The 16,512-nt window shown below is 33.0% G+C and overlaps 2 protein-coding genes across 2 annotated transcripts; both read right to left on the bottom strand.

Moving 5' to 3' along the window:
* Positions 1-7,325: 7,325 nt before the first annotated feature.
* On the bottom strand, positions 7,326-8,261 carry LOC124982580 (olfactory receptor 6C75). The gene has a single exon (XM_047549450.1). The coding sequence runs from the start codon at positions 8,259-8,261 to the stop codon at positions 7,326-7,328; it is 936 nt and encodes a 311-aa protein (XP_047405406.1).
* Positions 8,262-14,411: 6,150 nt separating this feature from the next.
* LOC124982906 (olfactory receptor 6C1-like) lies at positions 14,412-15,377 on the bottom strand. The gene has a single exon (XM_047549782.1). The coding sequence runs from the start codon at positions 15,372-15,374 to the stop codon at positions 14,412-14,414; it is 963 nt and encodes a 320-aa protein (XP_047405738.1). The 5' UTR covers positions 15,375-15,377.
* Between the last annotated feature and the right edge of the window lie 1,135 nt (positions 15,378-16,512).

Here is a 16,512-nt window from a genome sequence, read left to right as displayed (position 1 = left end):
TTCTTTGTGTTAGTATTTTAAAGAGATCTGGAAGAACAACATCCTGTGAGTGGAACAGTCCTAAAGAAAGGACATTGCTTCCTGATAGCCCTTTCTTTCCATCTCCAACTGGACATCATTAATTTTGAAATGCCCATGTCACTTGAACCAAGTCATCCTTGTTAATTTAAGGCATTCTTTTTTAGGTGAATATAATGCCTTCCCCAAATGTGCAGAGATTGTTGCATGGAACACAATTTTTACAGAGTAATAAATTTAACTTTTATTATGGCTAAGAGCCAGTATTTGGAGAATAAATTTTATGTATTTAAATTCATTCCTCAATAATTCTCACCTGAAATCATTTTTCAAAATGCTTATGAAACACTTAGATTTCTTGTCAGTAATTGCAAAACTGAGTGTGACATAATTGACCTTTTCCACAGCATAATTGTACCACATATTTACTCTTCTGCTGACATTTCATGTTTCCATGAAGAATTATGTCTCTTATGTCAGATCCCTTCACGTCATTGAGATCTCCCCGCCCCCAATTTACTCTTATATTTGGTCCCAATACTACCTAATGTGCAAGTTTCAAGTGTCTTGAAAATACCTTCTTTTTATGTCGTTTTTCCATCCTGCATAGTATTTTAGTTCTGGTTCTTACTGTTCTTATTTGGATCATTGCAAAACCCTGATCTTCCATTAATAGTCTTGTGCATTGCCACCAGTTATTTTTATCTATCTGCTTAATATACTTCCAAGACAGCTTATTACAAGATAAAAAATACAAATTGGTGTTCAGAAGTGATTTCAGAAATTATTTCTAAATAGAAAATGACAATTTTTAGTGTTAGATTTCAGCATAGAGGTGAGGATAGTATTTGTGTGGTGATTATAGTAATACCAGTGTCTGACTCACAGTATGTATCTGAACAGCTCCCTTCAGGAGCTAAAGACCAATTGTATGGAAACCTTCCATTCATCTAAAAAATATGTGCATATATCTTTGCTGCTCCCAAACCTCTACATAAAGAAAATGTGGTATATGCATCTATATCTAATCTATATATCTACACACACACAGACACACACACACACACAATGGAGTTTACTCAGGCATAAAGAAAAATGAAATTATGTCCTGTATATGAAAGTGGATGAAACTGGAGAACATCAGGCTGACTGAAATAAGCCAGATTCAGAAAGTCAAGAGTTGCGTGTTTTCTCTTACATGTGCAAGCGAGAGAGAAAAAAGCAGAACCAGGATCTCATGAGAAGAGAAGGGAGAACAGTATAGTAGAGGGTGATTAGGGGAAAGGAGGAAGGGATAGATGGGAGAAGGCATGAGGGGTGAAACAGACCAAATTGTACTGCTTGTATGAATATATCACAATGATACCTACTATTATGTGTAACTGTAATTCACCAATAAAATATTTTTAAAAAAATCGAAAATACAAATAAAAGGATTAAGTTTAATATGTTTAAGGTTTTATGTGTTTCTGTGTGTATGCATATAAATATTGTGTGTATATTTATATTCATATATTCATCTATTTATACATGTATTTAAATGCATAGGTGTGGATGTACTTATTTGTAACTAGGAACCTCTGAAAATTTAATTTTTTTTTCTTTCTTCCTTCATTTATTGAATAATGGTTAGAGGAATATTGGTATCTTGAATTTGCCTCAGTACATTGTTTATTTCAACTTTTAGATTTTTCTTTAAGCTTTAATAATTAAGTAAAACAAAATTAAATACATTCTTTTGATCTGCAATAGGTTCCCACTGATGTCTTAACATCACACTTCTAAATTGCCACCACTCAGGCTAAGATCCTGGAAGTGGTCTTTTATTGCTTCTAGTACCTCATCTAATCAAATCATAAGTCCTATCAAGTTAGATTCATAGGTAGTCTTTAATACTGCTTTAATTCAGGCTTTCATTGACTCTCACAGGGTTGTTATAATAACGTCCTAATTGATCTTTGTGTTCTTTTTGCAATTTGTTCTAAATAGTTATGCATGACAGTAGAATGCATTTTGATACATGATACATGAATGGAGTATAACTTCTCATTCTTCTGGTTGTACATGGTATGTTGAGGATACAGACGTGGAATGCCACATGAAACTTTAGAAGGCACACACTAGTTATAAGCATGTACACACATGTATGCACTTATATGCATATAAAATATATAAATATTTGCATATATGTATATACAGATAATACCTTACATATATTTAAAAATAAACACACACATGTACTCCTGTGGATCTCTATGTTCTGGAAGATGAAAACTAAGAGCAAATAACAGCTAGCAGCAGACCATGGGCATCTGGAGACAAAACTGGGTGCTGAGAATGGTCTATATCTGCTGTTTATAGAGAAAACAGCTTTCTGAGCTTTCATTCATTCATTCATTCACTTGCTTATTGAATAACAACATATTTCATTAGATTTTTGGACGGTAGAAACTGGGTTAATGATATAAAGTTTTGCTTCATTAGACTACATGTGACTCTTGCAAAGTACTTAACATTAGAAACCTAGAGCATCAGCACATCACTCAACTTTATAAACAATAATTTCTTTAGAAAATACATGTAAATAACATTTAAATAACATCCTAAGGAGAAAAGTTTAAGGAATTGAATATGCCATTAAATATTCACACAATTTCTAACTTATACAGAGTTCCTAATAGTAATCCTTGTCTTATAGAGATTTGTCTATACTATTTTTGGTCACATGATTTGTCCAGTATTCTATAAACAGTACTTCAGAAGGCATTTAATTTCATTTGAATGTCCAACCAAAAACCTTATTTATAGAGAAATTTATATGTTTTTTTCTTGGTTTCTCAGCAATCCCTCCTTGTTTTTTTTCACACATTTCTGCCTTTCTTCTCGTAGATTGAATGGTATTAATTATTTGAATTTTGGAAGATGTTGAAGATAGCATTATTAAATGAATGTACCTAAACAGTTCTTTTAGTGTCTTGTGGATTAGAGATAAAGAAAAATAATTTTTATGAAAGTATAAATATAGAAAGTAGTTACATAAAACTGGAAAAATATCACCACCTTTCCTGAGTTATCAAGTTGCTTCCAAAAAAAAAAAAAAAAGACAAATGTGGTTTACTTTTATAGAAACATAAATAAGTAGATTATTTTAGAAAAATATTGCTGGACATGGTGGTTCATCATGTCTGCAATCCAGCAGCAGGAGGATCACAAGTTCAAAACTAACTTCAACAACTTAGTGAAACCCTGCCTCAAAATAAAAAAATAAGGGCTGGGGATGTGGCTTAGTTAAGTGTCCCTGGGCTCCACCCTGATATCAAAAAGAGAGAGAAAGAGAGAGAGAATGAGAGAGAGAGAGGGAGAGAGAGAGAGAGAAAATGTTGAGACATTTATTCTTAGAGGAGTTTAAGCACAAAATGAGAGATAAAATGTTTTTATTTGTTTCACCTTTCCACACATACACATACAATTAAGAGTCTTCCAAAATTGATTGTATGATTCTTACTTCTACTTCATGAATGATAAGATCTCCCTCTTTGTCTCTCTGTCTCTTTCTCTCACTTTTTCTTACAGTACAGGTGATTGAATTCAGGGCCTCATGCACGGTAGGAAAGTGCTCTACACTGAGCTAGAGCCCTTATTGCCAGGTATTAACGATTATAACTTTGTTTTAACCAGTCTCCACCTGCTGCAATTTCAAGTGATTCGATGCTCCATGAATGATTGTTGCTATGTCAAGAGTGTTTTTAATATCTAGAACTTGAGGAATGTTCCAAGGAAATGTGAATTAAGGAAGTTCCAATATTTAGTAATGTTAAGGAATTTTCATTCTGAGCAACCATTTAACTTGGTTGAATCAATTTCCAAGATGATTATTCACTAATGGAAATCAATGACTATTTATATGTTTTTGTTCATCCAAACAGTAATGTGGTATTGTCACTTGATTACAAAAACGGTTTGAGACAGAAGTATTCTGGGGGACTGCTACATGAATGCAATTTCCCTATGCTTGAAGGAAAACTATTTTGTGAAATACTACAACGTGAACAATAAAAATGACTATAACTATTTTATCTAAAGTCTGTAAAATTGACCACCAATGTGTGTCTGATGCATTTTTCATGAAACCTGTTAGCAATCATAATTTTGTTGTTTTATAATATTTTATAATAACATTTCACCTTGGAGCATAAGATTGACCTTTGAACAATTCTGGGGTTATATTGTTGAATCCCTGCACAGTTGAAAATTCATGTATAACTTCGACTCCCCCAAAGATTAATTACTAATAGCCTGTCTTTGACTGGAGGCCTTACTGATGACATGAACGCTCAATTAACACAAACTGCTCAGGAGGAGATGATTAGCATCATAGGGTGTTTTAAGGGGGTAATTGCAATACTTGAGCTCCCTAAAATAATAAGAGATGACTATGAAATTAGTGCAGTAGTGTAGTATGTACTGCAGTCCATTTTATGCATCTTTACATGTGTCCCCGCAGTAAATAGCACCATATATTGTGTTTATGTGCAGAATTCCTGATAGAATTTAACTTTCCATAATAGGTTTGAATACTTTTTGTGGTGGTAAATGATAAATTATTATCTACATATGTTGTATGCCTTCATGATATGGTTTTATTTTAATTTTTTAAAATATTTGTAGGCTATGTAGTTTGTCTTCAGGTTTGTTCAAATTGTCACAAATCTCTAAAAAGTATGTGTGTAAGTGGACCCAGGCAATTCAAACCCCATGTTGTTCAAGGGTCAATTACATTAATTTTGGAAGAATGTATAGTCGTTTAATGTATTTATATTTGTTGACTACTACAGTCAACTTCTTCAGATGTTTTTGTCAGTTAATATGATCAATTTTCCTTTACTCTCTTATTTTCTAATCTGTATCATCTAACTACAGTTTACATGTATTTACTCAATGTTTTAGTCAGCTATTTCGCTGCTGTGACTAAAAGACCTGATCAGAACAATTGTAGAGGAGGAAAAGTTTTATTTGAGGGCTCACAGTTTTAGAGTTCTTAGTTCATAGAGTGCTGGATCCATTCCTCAGGGCTCAAGGTGAGGCAGAACATCATGGTGGAAGAGTGTGGCAGAGGGAAGCAGCTCACATCATCAGGAAGGAGAGAGAGAGAGAGAGAGAGAGACAGACAGACAGACAGACAGACAGACAGACTGACTCCCCTCAGTTTTGGGAACACCTCACATTGAAACTGTAACACTCAACATTTGTATATTGCTTTTTCCACACTCATGATTTTCAATTTTGCATTTCTGTTTACTTACTATAATCTTACAAAAGCATTGTTTTATTTCTTTACAAATTTCCTCAATAAAAAACCATGATCAAATACAATTATCATTTAATTTTTGCTGTGTGGTTACATTATATTAGAATTTGCTTAGGAAAATAGTGTAGGTCATTCCATGAAAACAGTGGTAAAAAACAGCTGAGTGCTAAAGGATATTTTTGTATAAAAGTATTTCCGTTATAGAATTAGGAAACACATAGAGCTCTTTACATTAGTCTTATATCAGACAAAGCTGAAAATCAATAAACCAAATTCTGTCACTTGTATCTAGTTGGACTCACAGTTACTGTCCCAAGGTAACCAATTTTCTTAATGATACATTGGACTTGAGGGACTCATTAATTATAGGAACTGTGCTTGAACACATTTTTTAGTTCTCAACTACCTACAAAATCATTTTCTTTGACATAATTATGAAAAAATGGGATATAGGATTATTAAGCTAAAAAGTCATGTTTCGAATATGAGTGAGGGGAGTGGAACTTTCTGTGAAATAGATAACAGAAAGATAAAGACAGTGTAGAGAGGAAAACTAAGGTATTTGAAATTCAGATATCACGATTTCCAAGACATTCTATGAGGAGTGAATATTGCACAATTCTAAAGTCTTTGTCATTTTCTTCAGCACATCAGTAGGAAAAATAATGTTGTATCAGTGGAAAGAATCTGAAAACAATTCAGGAAAATAACTTTTGTCAATAACAATTTATTTCTGATTATATCAAAGAAGGCATTTTAGAGAAATGAAGATACATATTTTAAGCATTTCATATAAAATAAGTTTTATAATATAGAGACCATAGTTTTTCTTTTATAATTTGGCAGAAATAGAGAAATTGTCAGTTAAATAATTTATTTTTTGGGCAATATTACCAGAGGAAATGTCATCTCTTCTAAACTTTGCTTCATTTCCCTCTCTAGGAAAACTAATATAAAAATCATGTGTACAGCCTCAGATCAAACAATAGAGAAATAACTCTCTCTCTCTCTCTTTTTTTTTTTTTTGTATGGAGGATTAAACCCAGGGACACTCTACCACTGAGCTACCCTCCAGCCCTTTTTACTTATTATTTTATTTTGAGACAGTGTCTTGCTAAATTGTCCAGTCTGGACTTGAACTTGCAATCCTCCTACTTTAACCTCCCATGCAGCTGGGATTACAGGTGTGTACAATCACACCTGGCCAGAGATAATATTACTGACAGCACATTTCTTTCTTTCCTTTTCTTTTCTTCTTCTTCTTCTTCTTTTTTTTTTTTTTTTTTTGGTATAAGTATCGAACTCAGAGACACTCGACCACTGAGGCACATTCCCAGCCCTATTTTGTATTTTTTAAATTTCGGGATAGGGTCTCATTGAGTTGTTTAGCACCTCACTTTTGTTGAGGCTAGCTTTGAATTCACGATCCTCCTGCCTCAGCCTCCTGAGTCACTGGGATTACAGGAGTGTACTGGTCTGACAACACATTTTATCTTAAATTTCTATTTAATGTCTCCACATGCTTTTACTACATTTTACTGATAAATTCATGGAGTCATTTACAAAATAATCTAGTTTAATAATGTCTATTTTTGATCACATCAAATAAGGAACTTTAGAGCAATTAAGATAAATATTTTATGCATTTAATATAAAATAAATTTTGTATTTAACTGTGGCTTTTAATAAACTTCTTATTTGATAGCAATCTACTTTATGAGTAAATTCACAATCTACCTTGCTTTGATATGAGAAACAGTAGGGATTATTGATTTACCTAAAATTTAATTACAGAGGTGCAAGATCAAATACTCCATAGATTCACTTGAAATAGTTAAGACCCTGTTTTGTAGGCTAACTGAACAACAGGTGTTGGTGACATACAAATATGTCTAACAAAAGGAGTAAAATGAAATGTTTAGAAAGAATTTATACAGAGATAGGTAATTTTTCATTCAATTTTGCCTTGAGAGGTTCATTTTACATAGAATCAGATTCATTAATCTGCAGAAAAGATCATCCTCTGGACCATGCTCTTGAAGGCCTGCTTTACTTGCTGATTCCTTAGTGTATATATGAAGGGGTTCAGGAGAGGAGCCACTGAAGTGTTGAGCACAGCTACTCCTTTGCTTAATGTCACCCTCTCCTTTGCAGAAGGCTTAATGTACATGAAGATACAGCTGCCATAAGAGAGAGATACAACTATCATGTGGGAGGAACAGGTGGAAAAGGCTTTTTTCCTTTGATTTGTAGAAGGAAATTTCACAATTGTCCAGATGATATTTGTGTAGGAGAGGATAACTAATGTTAAGGTGACCATGAGTGTTACCACAGCTAAAAAGAACGCCATGAGTTCTAGAAAGCGAGTGTTTGTGCAAGAAAGCTGCAGAATTGGAGAAGAGTCACAGATAAAATGATCAATTATATTGGAGGCACAAAAATCCAACTGCAGCAGAAGGAGGATGGGTGGAAAGATGATCAGGAATCCTGCAAGCCATGAACTAAAGACAAGAAGGACACAGACTCTGCTGCTCATGATGGTCATGTAATGAAGAGGTTTGCAGATGGCCACGTAGCGATCATAAGACATAGCAGCCAGGAGGTAAAATTCTGTCACTCCCAAGAAGATGAAAAAAAATAACTGAGCCACACAACCATTGTAAGAAATGGTTCTGTCTCCTGTCACGATAGTGACAAGGAATCTGGGGATGCAAACAGAAGTGAATGATATTTCTATGAAGGAGAAGTTCCGAAGGAAGAAATACATGGGAGTCTGCAGATGAGGATCTGAAAGGGTGAGGATGATAATAATCAGGTTTCCAGTCACACTTAGCATGTAGGTAACAAGAAGAAATACGAAAAGTACAACCTGCCACTGTGGGTCGTTTGTCAGTCCCAGAAGAATAAAATCTGTTACTGCACTGGAATTTCTCATTATTTTTTCTCTTTATCAAAGTGTCCTCTAGGTTAACTGTAAAATAGGTGAAGAAATAGGAAATTCATTACACTAATAAAGAAAGAAGTAGAAAAAATTTTTTTTCTGTGTCTGGCTTATTTCACTTAGTGTAACGTACTTCAGGATTATCTATTATGTCACAAATGGCAGTGAGGCAGTATCTCCTTTATAAAGCATAATAATATTCAATTGTGTGTGTAGTTATATATATATATATATATATATATATACACACACACACACACACACACACATAAACAATATTATATATTATGCTATATTTATAATATATATTGTAATATCTTCAAAGGGTACAGATTTGTGGATATATAGAATCAATAAGATTGGAACTAATATATGGCATAAGCACTATCGTTAATATTATATTGCATCCTTAAAATTTGCTTTGAGAGCAGATTTTAGGTGCTATTGTGACCAAAAAAAAAAAAAAAAAAGATACTGAAAGGTGAAGGATAGGGTAATTTGCTTGACTATAGTAATCATTTTGGTATATATATATATATTTTTTGATTGTATGCCTTAACATATACAAGGAAAAGAAAATGTAAACATACACATGATTTTAAAACAATTGATGCCTTTCATTTTTAGAGAAAATAATTTTGGGGAGCTGGGGATATAGCTCAGTTGGTAGAGTGCTTGCCTTGCAAGCACAAGGCCCTGGGTTCAATTCCCAGCACCTCAAAAAAAAAAAAAAAAAAAAAAAAAAAGAGAAAATAATTTTGTAGTACATTGACAAAAAATGTTTTAAAAACTGTTATCACGAATATTAATTATTCCTTTATTTCCTTCATTATATTCTCACAATTGTATAAATCTTTGTCTCCTGAATATTTCAATATATTCTTTGAGAACAAGAACAAAGAATAAAACTTTTGAGATTAAAACTTATTTCCAGTATAGTATAGCACATACTCTGGAAAGATTTTTTTTGACATTGCTTTCTTCTTCATTTAAAAATATTTTTTACTTTAAAGCATTTTCTTCTCTTCCTCCATTCAAACCTTTACAATCTATGAAAGTAACTCAATCATCTAAAGTCATTTGTCCATAATAATCATTTATGGAGTTATCTAATGGATGAGAGGATACTACTAGTCCAAGTTCAAAGTTTGTACTGCAAGACAATTACCAATCTGTTATAATGGCCTTTTGTAAGATTGCAATCATACTCTGCTAAAATTTTTATTTGCTACCTACTTATCATAAGCCTATTCTCTGTTATATACAGCAATACTTAAATTTAAATTTTCCAATTTTATTTTTGTAAACTGGAGGTGCTACTATTTGTCTTATCATCAAAACCAAAAAGCACTTTTCCACATTACTTCTCTTTTGAATGATGACTGGGATAGTTCAACGTTCCAGGTAAGGTTTAAGGAGGCAAACATTATTTTATTTTTTTCCTATTTCTTGTTTTGCATCGCATATAACTCTTGGTGTTTCACAAAATTTGTTCATGTTTAAAGTTATTTAAATACTTTAGATATACTTTCATATGGGAGCATTTTCAAAATTCTTTAGTATTCAGACAGATTGCCTAAGTTTGTATTTCTCTTTTGTTTTCTGCTTTTTCCATAGTTATCAGTGCTATAGAACAGAATAACATTTCTTTAGGATTAGTGAACTGCTTCAATAGGTGAATCAATTTTACCCCAATTTTTACCTATAAAATTTCTCGGAGGCACATATTCCAGCTTTTCATGATCTGTTCTCTTTGTTTACATATGGTGGGCAGATTTTCTATTCTGATTTTCTATGATGGGTGCTAATCACTGTGTATAAAATTCACATTGAGCAATACTAAAATATAAAGTTTATCTGCTCAATCTTAAAAACTATCAAGTAAATTATTTTGGACCTTGTACAAATATTATTCCTAAGTTTCCTGGTATTGACTGTAGTATAAATGATTGTAACCTGATATCTAGACAATCACACACAGACATATCATATAGTCCTATCAGTCACTAAGTATTTATACTAAAATGAACAAAAGTATTGCATGATGCTATTGATTTATAGCATTTTTGAAATTGTCTTTCACTTATATATTTCATAGAATTTGTGTGGTTTAATTTTAATTATATACAATGTATATAGCTGGAATTGGTTTTATAAGTACTAGTACGTATTATTTAAAAATTATATTCTTGAAAAACATAGTTTTATGACAAATATTACTGGTTTTGTCAATGACATTTCTAAAGACTTAATTTGTTTAAATATGAGTACACAGGATTTTTTTTGAGATTTTCAATATGCTTTTTCTCTCTCATCTTATATTTGTAACCAAATACCCAAAACATTGATTAAAGAATAATTCCACAAACCCCTTTACAGTGTTTACAAGGATGTCACACATTAATCCGTTTGCATACACTGACCCAAATATACTAAGGATGGAAGGTCCAAGGTTATCCTACCTATGCCACTTAAAGAAGTATTATCTTGATACTTGACATTGAAGTGAAGCCTAATTGTAGTGTCTTTCCCAGTCTGATGGACAAGTTGATATGTAGAAGCAATGTGATTCAGGTCAGCCCTAATTTTATCTTCTTTATTTATAATGAGCTCAGGGATTAACTGCATGGATAAACAAAAGGCACCATGGAGACTGGTGTTCTCAGGATACCAAGAGCTAAGAAGTAGTACAAATTAATATTAAATTTCAAATGAAATACATGAGTGATAGTAGTCTGAATTCAAAGTTGAGGAAGGCTTAGAAAGTTGTACATTTTTATTATTATCTATGACTTCACAAGGAAAAAAAAAAGAAAGAACAGAGAAATAGAGATTGACACTCTTTAAATATCAATAGACAAAACTGTGAACGGGTGAGTTATTTCTATTTTAGGGAAAAATTATGAATCCATTGTAATGGTTTGGAATGGCCTAAAGGAATCTTCACTATTCTACATCAGAAAAGATGGAAGATTTACCTCTATGGTTTTACATTTTCTCTCACTGTTAACATAGAAAACCTGGTCATGATTATAATAACTACCACTTATTCATTCAGTAATTATTTAGGTATATTAATTACATGTTGAATTCAACCTTAGTTTCTAGTTTTTTACTCCTACTGAAAGGAGGGAGAACTATACATTATTTTGAAATCTCACAGTGATGTCTCCAAGTACAATGCAAATACTATTCCTCCACATTATCTTGCTACTTACTGGTTTGATCTGAAAAGACTCCATTCACATTATTATTTTGAGAGTTTTATTTAGTTGATATTTAACCCAAGGTTCCATGTTTCACATAAATATTCAAACTACATGGAAAGTTGGATTGGTTATTTTCATTGTTTATTGCAAAACATAAGATTGTTCGACACATAAGTTTACTATGATAAAAAAGAGCTAAGAAACACATAGGTTTGTTAGGATGATCTCCAGTTTATGGCAATTATGACTAAAGGTAGTATGTATTAACAGAGATGTGTTTGTGCAAATGTAAATTTTCATTTTACGTGGTTAAAATAACTAGGAGTGTGATTGCTGAGGTTTGTTGTTGCTACATGTGGTTTTAACATCACAAGAATCATTGAAATCATGCCATTTTTTCTCTATCCCCATGTGTGAATGTCTCTTGCTCCACCTACTTGTCAACATTTCATTTTGAAGTTTTGATTTTTAAATGTTAGTCATTCTATTAGATAGAGAAATCCATTGGCACTTAATTTTAATTTTCCTGGAGACCAATGATACTGAACATCTTTTACTATGTTTAGTTGACATTTGCATACTGCCTTTGGTAAAGTTGTGTATTCAGATATTTATCCAGGTAAAAATTTTTTCTTTCTCTTGTGTTTTCATAGTTCTTTAGATATTCTGGATGTACATATTTTTATTCATTTGATTTCATATAGTACATAAATCATGTATAAAATATAATATATTTATATGCAATGATTTTTCTTCAGTCAGTGAATTTGCTTGGAGGTTGTGTGCTGACCTAGAACTCCTTCTTGTTCTTCCTTGCAGAGATGCTCACCCTATGTGCCAAGTTGATCCCATTCTGATTTATCATTCAGTGTATTTTGATCAAACAGAATCTTGGTGATCCTATGTATGTCCTAAAAGCTCCAATTGTTGAATTAATAGCCATATTTCTCCTAAATAAAGAAGATTAGTCATCACAACCCTGCCTCATTTCTTGTAGTGTAAAATGAGTTTCTTTCTCTGAATCAATTTTACTTAGCTCCTTTTTGACAGCAATTAAAGAAAACATCAATCTGAAGACGGTATTGCTGGCAAAAGCCCAGTGAGAAACAAAAACATACATGTATTTTGAATAAACACCATTCCACTGAGTGTGATTGGCAACCCCCTTCATGAAGGTAGTGTGGGAATGTATACAAGTAAGAATTTGCTGCTAGTTTTCTGGTTTCATCCTCTAGTACATGAGCTGTATTAGCTATGGTCTTCACTATTGGTAATTTGACCTCTGGGTAACTAATGTTTAAATTTAATCCTTGGTCCCATAGCCAGATTATTCATGCATCTATTATTAATTATTTAGGTGAAAGATTCAGGGTAATAATATCATTTGCAAAATAAGTCATCTTATTCTCTTACTTTTTATGTATCTTCTCTTAAGAAGGGTATTTTGCTGAAAAGTCATATGGAATCTCAACATCTAAACAACCCAGTTCCATTGTAGATTCATTCAAGCATCAATACTTTAATTTTTCTTTTTTAAACCCTTGACTACCCAATATATTATTACCTCCTGTCCATGAGTTAGTGTAAAATATAATATCTGGGTAATTGTAAGCTTCTTGGTAATATGAACAACTGGATATAAATTTGTTTAATGGCTAACAGGGAAGAAAAAAATCCACTCTAACTATGGTTTTAGGGCCACACCTGTTCTAAATCAGAAGTGTTATGTTAGTACTTCCATTTCCATTGCTTTTAGTAATCTGTCTTTAGTTTCTTACAGCTTCTCTATATAAACATAATAGAAAGGTTAGATTGGATAGAGAAACAATGAATTAAAAACATAGTATAATTTTGACTTTTTTAGAAGGTGAAACTACTATAGAAAATTAACCAAACCTCAACAAAGGTAACTTCTTTATCATGGAGCTATTCCCAGACCTTGATCTTTTCTCTTTCATTATCGGTGTGTAATAATTACACATATGACAAGATTTCTTGTGGCATATTTATACATTATGTATAGATAATTTTGTCAGTTTAATTCTCTAGAACCTCCTCTTACTCCTCCCACTTTCATCCTCTCTTTCCTTTCTTCTGTCCTACAAACTTCTATTTTCATGAGATTGCTTTCTTTTCTTTTTTCTCCCTAAATTCCACATATGAGAGGAAACAAGATCCTTGACGTTTTTGGTCTGACCTATTTTGCTTAACATGATGCACTCTAGTTCTATCAGATTTCTGGCAAATGGCATGAATTCATTTTTATTATGGTTGAATAAAATGCCACTGTGTGCTTATACCATATGATCTTTACACATCTATCTGTTGTTGGACATAGAGGCTGGTTATAACTTGGCTATTGTGAATTGCCCTACAATAAGGATGAGCATACATGTATAGCTATAGCATGCTGAATCTAATTCCTTGAATAAATGTTAAGAAGTGGTATAACTAGGTACCAGTCCCAGTGTCATTCCAGTTTTTAAATGAAAAAGTAATTTTTATTAATTATATAACATTTAAAATATTTCCTAGAGAAATTGTAAAATGGTAAGGGATATTTCTATAAAAAATAAGTAAAAATCACAGAATTATATTTTCAGTATATACTAAATAAAATACACAAATTTATAAGTGTCTATCCATATCTGAGGATGATGTCTTTTCCTGAACGAAACAAGAAATATATTTCTTGGTAAAATAATTACTATTTAAGAAATTGTGATAGACAAGTGTAGAAGAGTGGCATATCAGAAAGACATAGAAAAGTAATTTAATTAGGGTGAGGAATCTATTAAATAATTATGCCCATAAACTGTTAGGGAAAAAAAAAGGAGTGAATGAATAAAAATCTCAAGGGTGGGCAATATTGATTTGAAGTTCTACTGAAATTTCATTCTTTTGTATTTTAATTACCCATCAATGTGCTTTTACCTCAAGACACCCCATCTCCATCTTTTCGTGTACTTGTGAAAAATACAATCTTCCTGGCCATGTTCATGAAGGCTTGCTTGACCTGCTGATTCCTCAGGCTGTAAATAAAGGGGTTGAGCATAGGAGCCACTGAGGTGTTCAGTACAGCCACGCCCTTGCTCAAAGACACTCTGTCTCTTGCTGAGGGTTTAATGTACATAAAAATGCAGCTGCCATAAGAGATGGAGATGACCATCATGTGGGAAGAACACGTGGAAAAGGCCTTTGTCCTCTGACTAGTAGAAGGAATCTTCAAAATCGTTCTGATGATATATATGTAGGATAGAAATATCAATGCCAAAGTGAACATCAGAGTAAAGAGAGCATAGGAAAACACCATTATCTCTAAGAACTTTGTGTCTGAACAAGAAAGTTGGAGCAGGGGCATATAATCACAGGTAAAATGGTCAATGATGTTGGGCCCACAGTAATCAAGCTGTAGCAGCAGCATGAGTGCAGGGAAGACAATTAAGAAGGAGACCAGCCAGCAAGCAAAGACAAGCATTGTGCAGACCTTTGGATTCATGATGGTGGTGTAATGCAGAGGCTTGCAGATGGCAATGTAACGATCATAGGACATGGCAGCCAGAAGGTAAAATTCAGTGACTCCCAAGAGAATGAGAAAAAACAACTGAGCTATACAGTTGTTAAAGGAAATGGTTTTATCTCCTGAAATAATGGTACCTAGGAACTTGGGTATACTGACGGTTGTGAATGAAACTTCTAATAGGGAGAAATTCCTGAGGAAGAAATACATGGGAGTCTGGAGATGGGAATCCAGCAGGGTGAGGGTGATGATGGTCATGTTCCCAGTGATGCTGAGCATGTAGGTGAGGAAGAGGAAGATGAATATTACCACCTGGAGCCTTGGATCATCTGACAGGCCCAGGAGGATAAACTTTGTTACTTCTGTGTGGTTTCTCATTCTTTTTTGCTCCTCGTCAAACCTATAGGTGAAAGCACAAAGAAAAACAAACATAAATTGAGAATTAATAAATAAATATCCAAGTGTGAATCTGGAATTTTTCTGAAATATTGTACCATTTTCACCTTCAGAGGAAATGGAAAGCTACCTGAGAATGACAATAATCTAATTTCCTCTCTTTTACAGAGAGAAACTTTTAGTTAAGGCATATTAAGAAATGGTTTTGTATCAAAACTTCAATGAGATGTCATTTCACCCCAGTTAGAATGTTTATTGTTAACAAAAGAAACAAAATCAAAGAGCCCTTCTCCACAGATATGCTGGTGAATATGTGAAATAAGAACTCTAATAAATTTTAGGTCAGAATGTCAATTAGAAATGTATCTATGGAGAACAACATAATGGTTCTCACAAAATTAAAAATAGATCTATTAAATGATGCAGTTATTCCTCTCTTGGGTATATATTTGAAGGAAAAGAGATCAGCATAACATAGAAGTACCCCTGTGCCCTGTTTTTGTGGCACTATTCACAAGACTGAGTATAAAATCAGTCTAGGCACCCATCTCTACATGAATGGACGAAGACAATGTAGTACACTTATAATTGAATAGCATTTGGGCATAAAGAAAAATAAAATCATTTGCAGCAAAATAGATAGAACTGGAGGACATATGTTAAGAAAATCATGTATCACATGTCCTGTCTCATGTGTGGAAACTGAAAAAGTGAACCTGAAAGTAGAAAGCTGATTTCTAGTGATTGGGAGGCAAAAAAATCTAGGGTAGGCGGAGGAGGATGGAAGAAGGGTGGTTGGATATGATTGAAGCAAACTATATGCATCTATTGAAATCATACTGAAACCTATTAATATGTATGAATAAAATGAATTTTGAAGATAAGGAAAAAATTTCTGGATATTACAAAGATTGTAATAGTTGGCAAGGGTTTTGTAATCAGAGTTTTCTGATACCAATTATTTTATCTTACTGCTTCAACCAGCATGGACAAACTTGCAGTTCCAGTGAGTGACAAAGGGGATTAGAAAAATAAAAGGCTCACAAACACAGATTTTGAAGATTAATCTGGGATCAGGTGGAGCTCTGTTGTCCAATGAAGATGCAAATCTAAAGAGTTA

Source organism: Sciurus carolinensis, chromosome 4, assembly GCF_902686445.1.
Source record: "Sciurus carolinensis chromosome 4, mSciCar1.2, whole genome shotgun sequence".
NCBI lineage: Eukaryota > Metazoa > Chordata > Mammalia > Rodentia > Sciuridae > Sciurus > Sciurus carolinensis.
The sequence above is the reverse complement of the archived record's forward strand: the minus strand, read 5'-3'. Positions and strand labels throughout refer to the sequence as shown.